Below are 12,400 nucleotides of genomic sequence, written 5' to 3' on the forward strand. Positions count from 1 at the left end.
AATGAATTCATCGTCAAAAGGCAAAAATGACATGAACATATGGACATTTGAATACGAAGAGTACCCACAGAATAAACGAAATTAGTGTCCAAAGACAGTGTTGCCAAACCTCGATTAGTCTTTTTGAAGTGACACCCATCTTTAGCGGTATATCCGCCTCTTCTGTCAGCATATTAGATAGGAAATTTTAACAGCTCCCAGGAAATGTTTGATACGCAAATTTCGAAGTTACATGTAGCAGAAACTAAGATGCGAATGTGCTCCCTTTACTATGCCGGCCTGCATGAGATCAGTAAGACATGATCCCCGATATTGCCCTGATGTGTACGTAGAGACTAATCTTTGTCCCAGAGAGCGTTCGTTTATGCTGGCTTTGGCCACTGTCGCCAGTTCCTCGATTACATTGAAGGGGCTTAAAAAAACATTCTATTCTTTAGGCCACGATAGTAACAATTTTCAGTTACCCGTCTTGACCGGGCTGACTGTAGAAGGCATGAAAGCTGAGAAACCAGAATCCAAAAGGATATTTAACACAATGCCGCCTTAAAACCGACAACAAAAATGTTGTCATATTTCTGTCACCCATTCAAGTTTTCAACAGTATCAAAACTGCTTTTTTGTGTATGATTTTGACGTCATTTTCTCCGTCTTGCAACATAAACTGACATGGCCCAACATAATATTAACAATACAGATCTTTCGCACAATAGACACATTTTTCATGAAAATATCAAAATGAACGAGACACACAACAGAGATTAGTTTTATCCGGATAACTCGGTCTACGCCAACGATTTTATCTGGATAACTCGGACTTACACCAACAGTTTTATCCTGATAACTCGGACTAACGCCAACGATTTTATCCAGATAACTTGGACTAACGCCAACAGTTTTATCTAGATAACTCAGCCTTACGCCAACGATTTTATCTGGATAACTCGAGCTTACACCAACAGTTTTATCCGGATAACTCGGATTTACGCCAACAGTTTTATCTAGATAACTCGGATTTACGCGAACAGTTTTATCTAGATAACTCGGACTTACGCCAACAATTTTATCCGGATAACTCGGACTAACGCCAACAGTTTTATCTCGATAACTCGGACTTACGCCAACAGTTATATCTAGATAACTCGGACTAACACCAACAGTTTTATCTAGATAACTCAGCCTTACGCCAACAATTTTATCCGGATAACTCGGACTAACGCCAACAGTTTTATCTCGATAACTCGAATTTACGCCAACAGTTTTATCTAGATAACTCGGATTTACGCCAACAGTTTTATCTGGATAACTCCGACTTACGCCAACAGTTTTATTTAGATAACTCGGACTTACACCAACAGTTTTATCTAGATAACTCAGCCTTACGCCAACAATTTTATCCGGATAACTCGGATTAACGGCAACAGTTTTATCTGGATAACTCGGACTTACACCAACAGTTTTATCTAGATAACTCGGACTTACGCTAACAATTTTATCCGGATAACTCGGACTAACGCCAACAGTTTTATAAGGATAACTCGGACTTAAACCAACAGTTTTAATTAGATAACTCGGATTTACGGCAACAGTTTTATCTAGATAACTCGGACTTACACCAACAGTTTTATTTAGATAACTCGGACTTACACCAACAGTTTTATTTAGATAACTCGGACTTACACCAACAGTTTTATTTAGATAACTCGGACTTACACCAACAGTTTTATTTAGATAACTCGGACTTACACCAACAGTTTTATCTAGATAACTCGGACTAACGCCAACAGTTTTATCAGGATAACTCGGACTAATGCCAACAGTTTTATCTCGTTAACTCGGTCTAACGCCAACAGTTTTATCTAGATAACTCGGACTAACGCCAACAGTTTTATCTCGATAACTCGGACTAACGCCAACAGTTTTATCAGGATAACTCGGACTTACACCAACAGATCTAGATAACTCGGACTAACGCCAACAGTTTTATCAGGATAACGCGGACTTACACCAACAGGTTTTTTCCGGATAACTCGGACTAACGCCAACAGTTTTATCTCAATAACTCGGACTAACGCCAACAGTTTTATCTAGATAACTCGGACTTACACCAACAGTTTTATCTAGATAACTCAGCCTTACGCCAACGATTTTATCTGGATAACTCGAGCTTACACCAACAGTTTTATCCGGATAACTCGGACTAATGCCAACAGTTTTATCTCGTTAACTCGGTCTAACGCCAACAGTTTTATCTAGATAACTCTGAGTAACGCCAACAGTTTTATCAGGATAACTCGGACTTACACCAACAGGTTTTTTCCGGATAACTCGGACTAACGCCAACAGTTTTATCTAGATAACTCAGACTTACACCAACAGTTTTACTTAGATAACTCGGATTTACGGCAACAGTTTTATCTAGATTACTCGGACTTACACCAACAGTTTTATCTAGATAACTCGGACTTACGCCAACAATTTTATCCGGATAACTCGGACTTACGCCAACAGTTTTATCTAGATAACTCGGACTAACATCAACAGGTTTATACAGATAACTCGGACTAATGCCAACAGTTTTATCTCGATAACTCGGACTAACGCCAACAGTTATATCAGGATAACTCGGACTTACACCAACAGGTTTTTTTCCGGATAACTCGGACTAACGCCAACAGTTTTATCTCGATAACGCGGACTTTCGCCAACAGTTATATCTAGATAACTCGGACTTACCCCAACAGTTTTTTTCCGGATAACTCGGACTTACGCCAACAGTTATATCTATATAAATCGGACTTACACCAACAGTTTTTTTCCGGATAACTCGGACTTACGCCAACAGTTATATCTATATAAATCGGACTTACACCAACAGTTTTTTTCCGGATAACTCGGACTTACGCCAACAGTTATATCTAGATAACTCGGACTTACACCAACAGTTTTTTTCCGGATAACTCGGACTTACGCCAACAGTTTTATCTAGATAACTCGGACTAACATCAACAGTTTTATACAGATAACTCGGACTAACGCCAACAGTTTTATCTAGATAACTCGGGCTAACACCAACAGTTTTATCTAGATAACTCGGACTTACACCAACAGTTTTATTTAGATAATTCGGACTTACGCCAACAATTTTATCCGGATAACTCGGACTTACACCAACAGTTTTATCTAGATAACTCGGACTTACACCAACAGTTTTATTTAGATAACTCGGACTAATGCCAACAGTTTTATCTCGATAACTCGGACTTGCACCAACAGTTTAATCTAGATAACTCGGACTAACGCCAACAGTTTTATCTAGATAACTCGGACTTACACCAACAGTTTTATCTAGATAACTCGGACTAACACCTACAGTTTTATTTAGATAACTCGGACTAATGCCAACAGTTTTATCTCGATAACTTGGACTAACGCCAACAGTGTTATCGCCAATAACTCGGACTAACGCCAACAGTTTTATCTAGATAATTCGGACTAACGCCAACAGTTTTATCAGGATAACTCGGACTTACACCAACAGTTTTTTTCCGGATAACTCGGACTAACGCCAACAGTTTTATCAGGATAACTCTGACTTACACCAACAGTTTTTTTCCCGATAACTCGGACTAACGCCAACAGTTTTATCAGGATATCACACTTCCATGGCAATGTTTTCTCTTTTTAAATAAATGTAGATTTGCAACATTTTGCATACAACACACTCCTTTTTTAGAATATCACAAGAAGTCAGTATAAAATGGCAGTGATGATGCAACATCCTTATGTATTTTACAATACTCACCTTCAGTATATGTTTTTTCTAGTTCTGCACTTACGAGCTATTTTTTTTGTAGGACTCCTTCACCTTGGTGTGAAACAAAACATTTGTGTTCATCTTACTGGTGAAACTACTTTAACTTCATTTCCTAACGAACAACACATTCAGTTTAGCAAAATCCCTTCCAGTCCTTGAGGTACATTTGTATATGAGGCCAATGACTGTGACGAACGACTGAATTTAAACGAAAGTGAAGATTTCGAGTTACCAAACCCATCCAATTCTACTACCAGTTAAGATGTCATCTTACAAACGATGGTTTACTAACTGTTTAAACAGGTACACATTGTAATGTGTTCCATGTACTATTCCGTCTTTGCGTATTGCAGAGTTATCTTCTCTTGCAAGAAGGAATTGATTGTTACGTCATTGGTTTGTGTGAGAAAATTGTGTCGTTTTCTCAAAAATTGATGACGTTACTCTCACAAACAAGTGACGTAACAATCAATACCTGCTCCCAAGAGAAGATAACTCTCTTGCAATACGCAAAGACGGAATACCCGTCTGTTTCAATTCCAGCAATGCAGTTAACTATAATAGAAGAGATGTTTTATTATTTCCTATACTGAAAACTGATTATACATTCCTGTAAGAGTGCTTGCATCTTCGGTAATTTTTAAGTTATCAAAATATATAGAGCGGACTTCTACTTAGCAGCATGGAGTTCCGTATCTACGTATATGTATCAATGTTGGCATATATGAATGTCATCTCTTAAATTAAATGAAAATATATTGACAAGAGCATGATTTCTGATCTCTAGCATGGTTTATTATGGGTAAAATACTGCTGTTTCATATCAACATCTGCAACAAACATTGATATATGAAATGGAATTATATTATCAAACAAGAGGCCCATGGGCCTTAACGGTCACCTGATATATATTTATAGAGAGTTGATTTTTGTTTTTAACATGAACAGAAATATCATTCAAAATGACAAAAAACAATAAAACCACCTTATTCAATATCTAGCATGCAGATTTAAGACTTAAGAGTATTTGAAACTAGCACCTCTGATTCTAAACAAGGAAAATTAAGAAATTTTATTTTAGCACACGGACTCCATTGGGCCCCACCCTACAGCCATTGGGGGTAGGGATGGCTCAAAATTTACAAAGTATCAAACTGTCAACTTAGGGTTATAATTCCAATCAAGTTATCAACATGTATTCTAACACGATTCGTTTGCAACGCGTGTTTTGATTGGATACGGACCATGTTGTTGTCTTGTCTTGTTGTAGTGTCTTGTCCTCCTTTCGTATAGGAGCTGTACAGGGATCCTAGAGAGTGATTGGTATATCATATATGGATTAAAAAGTCATAAAAAACACTATTTGAGTTGGTCCATTAAAATTCACGATATGTATCCAATAAAACAGGAACAATGTCCCTCACCACATGCACATGTACACGGTACTCAGGAGTCTGGAGATTTTAAAAGTTATTTACATTAGTATAAGATTTCTAAAAACTGGATCGTGGGCTGCTTGAATTGCTACACTACTTGCAGTGGCATAATGTCTTAAAAATGCTAATACAGTTAAAAGCTAAAAGCTAGGTATAGTCACTAAAAGCATTTAGAGAGCACTAAAGAGCACTACAAGTGGGTATTAAAACACAGCAAGCGGTATGGTAAAAGCCCTGAAGCAAGTCCACTAGAAGCGTGCGGTTAAGAATGTTATAAGTTAAAAAGACAGTTTGACGTAACACTGTACACTTTAAAAACAAATATAGCTCATAGCTTGTTGTTCCTTCCCCTCCCCCTGTAATTTGGATTACAGACCGGATGATTTAACTTTCCACTTTATACGGACTCACAGTTCGCGAGCTGATAGTATTTCAGCCCGTTTGAGGTGGATGGAGTAGCAGAGGTTGCGCGAAAGTCTCTCCAACTCTGTTGTGTTCCTACGGTTGAGGGTTACGTGCCCTTGCAGTGTTTTTGATGTTGAGTCCAGAAGAAGCTGTAAAAGTAGGTTGTTTGCCTTGATGGTTTTAGTAGTGCCCCTTCCGCCAATTCTCTCTAGTAGGTCCTCAATTTTTTGCATGTGTCCAATTCTGTAGACTCCAGCATTTGACATTTGAGTAGGAAATGGCTAATGTCCTCTTCCTCTTGCATACACAACAAGAAAGTCGTATCAACACTGTTTTTGTTGAATTTTGCCGCTCTGCATTGGAGGTTGTATGTGCTGGTGGCAAGTCGAGCTTTAATTTCAGCTGCCTTGACGTCTCTTGGTGACGTTCCGGTACTGGCCCAGATGTTGTGTGCCTTATACAGAGGTTGGTCTTGTATTTGGAGGTAGCGCAGTGAGGATTGTTTTTCCAGATTTTCCTCACAAGTTTTTTTTCCAGAGATCGTTGGTTGCTGATTTTAGCATCCGTTTCCATGTTGGTTTTTTGGGAGGATCTTCTAGAATGGACCACGCTGTTGGGAGGCTTTACTTGCCGAGGAGTTGCGCCGCCCTTGAGGCGAAGCATGAGCTGTCTTGGCTGTTCATCAAGAGTGATCTGCGAAGGATGGCATATTCGACAGCTTCTGCGTTTCTAGCAATGTTGACGAGGAAAGTCATGATGTTCTTCTCCAGGGTAATGCTGATTGGTTCAGCGCCAATTAGCGTGTATACAGCTGTGCTGGCTGTTGCCGTTGGTAATCCCTGGAGTTGCTTCAGTATCTTCCTGTGTGCCTTTTCGATGTTTTCCCTCTCTGTGATCGTTAATGTCATTACTTCTAGCCCATACGTTAGACGTGAGACAGCGTATGCTCTCCAGAGCTTGTGCGTGGCAGTTGGAGACATGCCCTTTTTTGCGTATAGCCCCGCCCCTAGCAGTGCATAGATGGTATTCCTTGCACATTTGATCCGTTCATTGGTATTCGCTTTGTTGGTTTTTGAGCGGATTATGTCCAGATGTTTTGCTTCCACTGATGGTGTGATTGAGGATTCCCCAAAGTTGACAGCTGACTCGCAGCTTTTGCTGTTTCCATATATAATCAGCTCCGATTTTGCAGCATTGATGGTGACTCGATCTAGCTCAGTATGGGGGTCTACGAGCTCCAGAATTGCTTCCATTTCATGGTGGTTATTTGCCAGAAGGGCGATATCGTCTGCACAAGTCGGGCGTGCGATGTTGATGTCACCGATGTGGGATCCCATGTCTGTGTTGGTAATACTGTCGGGGATGGTGTTGTTGTATACTTTATAGAGTGTTGTCGAAAGTTTGGCGCCCTGTTTGGTTCCTTGCTTAAGATGTACGTTGTTTGAGGTATTGTTTTCCCATTTTACTTTGATGTTGGAGTTCTTGTACATGTTCCGTAGGAGTATCCATAGTGGTCCTTTTACCCCTGCTTGGTATAGTTTGTTGAATAAAATTTCGTGGTTTACGGTGTCAAAGGCTTTTTGGGCGTCCAACGTCACAAGAAACAACTCCTTTTGGTTTTCCTTTGCGTCTATAATAGCTTCCGAAATCATGAGTGCAGCTCCTAGGGGGAGACACCAGCTTAAATCCTCTTTGGAGTGGATTTTGCTTTTGGTTCAGTATTTCCTCCAGCCTAACCTTGATAATTGCTTCGAAGACTTTAGAGAACACGTTTGTGACGGTGATACCTCTATAATTAGATGGAATTGTCTTGTCCTTTCCTTTTTTGAGGATCGGTGTAAGGATCCCCTCTTTCATGGGTTGAGTTATGTCCAAGTTTTGTAGCAGCTTGTTGAATGTTTGAGTTAGTGCTGTTGTTAACTCATGTCCTGCATACTTTAGGTGCTCTGCTGAGATGCCATTTGCGTCCATGGCTTTTCCAGAGTTGAGGTTCCTAATGGCCGTCTCTACTTCATTTTCCGTGATTACTTGGATCTTTTCATCTTTTGATAATTCCGTTTCCATGATGATGTCGTTTTGGATTTTTGATAACTTTTCCCTGGTTAGATCTTGGTTGTTTGTTTCTGGCCGGGTGGCCAATTGCTGAAAATGCTTTTCCCATTGATCTAGGATTTCGAGTGGCTCAGAGTAGACGTTGTTGTTAACTTGAATGACTTTGGTCGTTGAGGAGCCCGATGTCCGTTGCTTATTTACGAGTTTATGGAATAACTTGCTGTCTCTTGAAGACGATTCCATAATGTCTCGATGGAGTTGATCCCGTTGTGCCGCATATGCTCTTCTTTGTAGCGCTCTAACTCTCCTTTTTAGCCTTGTCCCTTTCGTCCGGTGTGCGAATGCTTCTGTCTCGCTTTTACATTTCCTCAGTCTTGTTTGAGCTTTTTTGGATTCTTTTATGGCTTCAGCTATGTCCTCATTCAGTATTGCCTTCCCCATCTTTTTCATTGTGACGACTTTCCTGTATTTTGGAATGGAGACCTCTCCTGCTTTGTGTAGCGCTTTCCTTTAGGTCCTTTAGGTCTTTTTCTGGGCTGTTTCCGCGTGGGTTAGCGATAAGAAGATCGAGGTCAATAGCCAGCGATTCCTGATATTTTTCCATGTCGCATTTATTCCAGTTGGGTTTTAGTTGAGTTCGATGTGGCTGCAGTTTAGCTTTGGAGATGGAGATTGGGGAGATTTCGATGAAGATAGGTACGTGATCCGATGTGTTTGTATGATCCATGTCAGAGATGTAGACTGGTGGCTTCCGAAACTCTCCTTTGGCTGGGAGGAGGAAGTGGTCAATGTGAGAATTTGACTTTCCGTTGTGGTTGTGGTAGGTTGGTTTGTTCGTTGCTGCCGCAGAGAACAGGTTGTTTTTCTCATTGAATTCCTCGAAAGCGGAGTCTCTTGGTGATTGTTTCCTTTTCGGCATGGCATTCATGTCTCCGGCAATGATCCCTGAGTGCGACATGCTGTATTTGTCCAGAATTTCCTGTAGCTGACCGAGTGTGTCCCTGTATTCCGACATGTCGCTGCTGGAGGGCATGTATACATTTACGAGGCATAGAGGCTTTGAAGTCGTGTTGATTTGGATGACGATTATTCGGTTACCGCGAGTTGTATTCTGGGTTGATTTTGGATGTTCATGCTGCCTATATAGTATTGCGAATCCTCCATATCCTCTCCTTTTGTTGAAGGCTACTTCAGGATTGTCGTCGTCTACGGATTTTATCGACGAGTTGTATTCTGGGTTGATATCTCTCAGGAAAGATTTTTCTTGAGAGAACTGCCAGTGCTCCTGGATTGCGAGAATGTCACATTTTTTTTTATGGTATCCTGTACATATTGGGCATTTGATTTGATGTTTTGGATGTTCATGCTGCCTATAGAGATTGCCTGCCCGTTGTGTTTTGGCTCGGCCCTGACCTAAAAAATGCTGCTGATTTTTCCGTTGTGAGTCTAAGGCGATTTGTAGTTTTGGCTGGTTGCAGGATTTTCGGTTTGTTTGTGTAGTCGGGATCTGGTCGTTTTCTGTTATGTTCACCGGTGGGTTTTCGTTGCTTACATGGTTCCCCTCACGTTTGTTTGTAGGCTGCGTCTGCGGCTCTGGGATGGTACAGTATTCGCGAGATGTCTTGGTAGGAAGTGCCTCTCCTTGGACCTTATTTATGTCTTCTTTGTGCCCCCTCATCTCAGCATGTCCTTGAGGGACACCCCTTTGAGAGGAAGCAGGCCCCGTGCCTGTACATGGGTTGCTATTTTCACTTCCCCTGATATTAGGATAAGATGTCGCCTTTTGCATTCCGTGTCTGTACTTCCATGGTCCTTGATTTGGCTGCAGTCCGGGGTGCAGAGGGGGGTAGGTACCGTTTACTTGCATCGTGCCCTGGTTAGGCCGGCTTCCCGATATATGGTTGCTTAGTGCTGGTGGCGGGATTATTTGGTGAGCAGGAACTTGTTGTGGGATTATCGGCACACAATGAGGGTGCATGAGTGGGTGCTGATATGGGCGTAGTGGCGGTGTCACTACGTTTGGAGGACCTATCTGCATGAAGGCCATTTGCGGTGTGAGGTAACTAGGCACATAGTCCGGTACCCTCGACTGTTGGGACGTTATCAAGGTGAATGTCAGGTGCTCCTTCTAGATGCTTATATAGTTCTTTCCTGAAAATCTCATATGCTGCTGCTGAGAATTCCATCATGAAGTTTTGGCTTTTATTTTCCATCCTGAAATCCACCAGACGATTACAGGCCTCGACCTTTTTTCTGATTGCCTTTTTACGGTCAAGTTTGTAGTTAGCATTATTTGCTGGCGAGAATATTGAGTTTGGGGTTCTTTTTCGGAGAGGCCTTGTACGAGTGCTTTCGCAGAGGGCAGCATCATTTGAAGCAATGGCTAGGGGCTGAGTATCAGAGGGTTCGTCAACACTCCCCCCAGAGGCAGACATCCCTTTCACCGACTTCGCGTTGATTTCTGCAGGCTTCATGTTTCAGTAACAGTCAGTCAGGGAATGCTAAACTACTATACAAAGTTTATATAAAGTGCATGTGGTGTGTAAATAAATACCAATCGCTATAAAAGCGATAAAAACAGTAAACTTGTGCAGGAAACTTGTGCTGTAACTTCGAGTACGTCTTCTCAACCGGAAACCGGAAACAGATTCTGATCTGCGATAGAATCATGATCAATCGTGTTAAGCTCCTCCCATCGCACTTAAGGATGTACTCTTCTGAGGTTTCAATCACGTTCAAGTCTCGTTTTGATCTGGTGTAATGGGTTTATGTAATATTTAACATCTTATGATCAAGTTTATTAGCAAACACGCATCTAAAAAATATGTCAAAAAACTAGATGCCTGTTGTTTGTAGAACTTTTTTTACAAGAATTTTGAAAAATTACCAATTCGGCAGCCATTTTGAAAATGTGTATTATTGTGTAAATCTTGTGCTTCAAAAAAGGCCAAATTTTCACCTTTTTTGGGCACTAGATTGATCACTTAAATTGTCATTGTGTCGCCATTTTTAATTGTAGCAGGTTCATTTTTTCTGTACAACTTTATAATGTTCAATATGATAAAAATAATATGCAACTAACTGGAAAATTATACATTATTGATATTTCTTTTGCGTATTTAGTGTAACTGAAGCACTTTTGATTTTTGACCCCGAAAAAACTAAAAATTAACACAAATGATAATGGGACAAAAAAAGAAGCACACTGACCCCCCATTTTTGTAGATGTTTTAAAAAGAGAAACACGTTTTCATTTAATTCATTAAATATTAAAAAAAGTTAAATACCAGAACTTTTTATATCAAGCGTTTAATCTGTAAAAAAATGGGAAAAAATGAGTATTTTTTCATTAAAAAATAGGGGGTAGGGGTAACTAAAATCGGCTTTTCGAGTTAAAACAATAAGATTAAGAAATTTTACTTCCATAATTTAAAAGAAAATAATATTTTCAACAATTCTACAAACATTTATACATATCTGATAACACACTTGGAAGAAATTGCATGAATTTGTTCAGCAAGTGGTCAAAACCCAAAAAATCACCTAAAATCACATGTTGTGGTAAATTGGTATCTTTCACCGATCCTAGCACAAAAACGAGCACACGGACATATGTTTTTTTTTTGCATTTCCTACTATGCCATTTACTCCTTTTTCCAAAAATCCATATAAGAAAAAAAGTTTATTACAGGAAATTTTTGACTTCTCAAAGGTGTACATCCTTAAGCCATGCCCCGTTTCAAACCAAAACAATATGGCGTCAAGCTCGCCTCTAAGCGAAATCCCGCTGATAAGGCTAGCAGGCAACAGAACAGAAAGTAAACGACCGATGAAATGTATTTGTTGAATGAATTAAAAAGTAAAAAGTACTCATTCCTTTGTCTTACCTCCATTTATTACTGAAACGTTCATTCCATCCGCGTGAAGGCATATATTTAGATCCCAAATCAAATGAAACATTTCACATGTGTCGTATGCATTTACACAAAACTCTTCACAAATCTATACAAATAAACTCCGATTTTGTCGATAAGCACAGATTGGTATGCATACTGACATGGAAATGTAAGAACTTGGTCAATATCAATCCAAATGTGTCGTATAAACTTCGGTAACAGGACGTTCACGAACAATCCAAATATTCCGCCTCGTCAACATACAGATCGAGCGCTCGCCAGTATGGGCGAGGCCAAATGACCGACTTTTGAAAGCTTCTTTCCGATTGGTCAGTCCGCTGCAGATTGACACGTCGCCAGTTCAGGTCACAAAGTATTTTACTACGTACTTTTGTACAAGGAAATACAAATGTTTCTAAACATATTAGCGTAGGTGTGTTAGAATGGGGATAGTACGTTGTTTTTCGTGTCTATACTGGCGATTAGAACATGAAATTTGGGTTAAACTCTCGACCTATCGGTCTCGAGTTCAAACCCAAATTTCATGTTCTAATCGCCAGTGTAGCCACTCAAAACAACGTACTATCCCCTAAATATTCAAAGTATCATTTGCCATTATAAACCATAACAATTGCCCCCCCCCCCCCTCCTTCCCCAGGGGGGAAACGCGAGACCCCAGGGTCATGAAATTCACAATTTTGGTAAAGCACCTTAAGACCCTTCCATTTATGAAGAGTATTTGATTCTACCATATCTGGGTCTTGAGAAGAAGATTTTTGAAATTTCAGTCAATTAAA

General features: G+C 40.2%; 1 protein-coding gene across 1 annotated transcript; it reads right to left on the reverse strand.

Moving 5' to 3' along the window:
• Positions 1-7,224: 7,224 nt before the first annotated feature.
• LOC110458857 lies at positions 7,225-7,950 on the reverse strand. The gene has a single exon (XM_021510813.1). The coding sequence runs from the start codon at positions 7,948-7,950 to the stop codon at positions 7,225-7,227; it is 726 nt and encodes a 241-aa protein (XP_021366488.1).
• Between the last annotated feature and the right edge of the window lie 4,450 nt (positions 7,951-12,400).

The sequence above is a fragment of the Mizuhopecten yessoensis genome, unplaced genomic scaffold (genome assembly GCF_002113885.1).
Source record: "Mizuhopecten yessoensis strain PY_sf001 unplaced genomic scaffold, ASM211388v2 scaffold9847, whole genome shotgun sequence".
NCBI lineage: Eukaryota > Metazoa > Mollusca > Bivalvia > Pectinida > Pectinidae > Mizuhopecten > Mizuhopecten yessoensis.

Excerpts from the sequence above, each read along its gene's own strand:
- LOC110458857 (XM_021510813.1), bottom strand. The coding sequence starts at position 7,950 with ATGGAATCGTCTTCAAGAGACAGCAAGTTATTCCATAAACTCGTAAAT.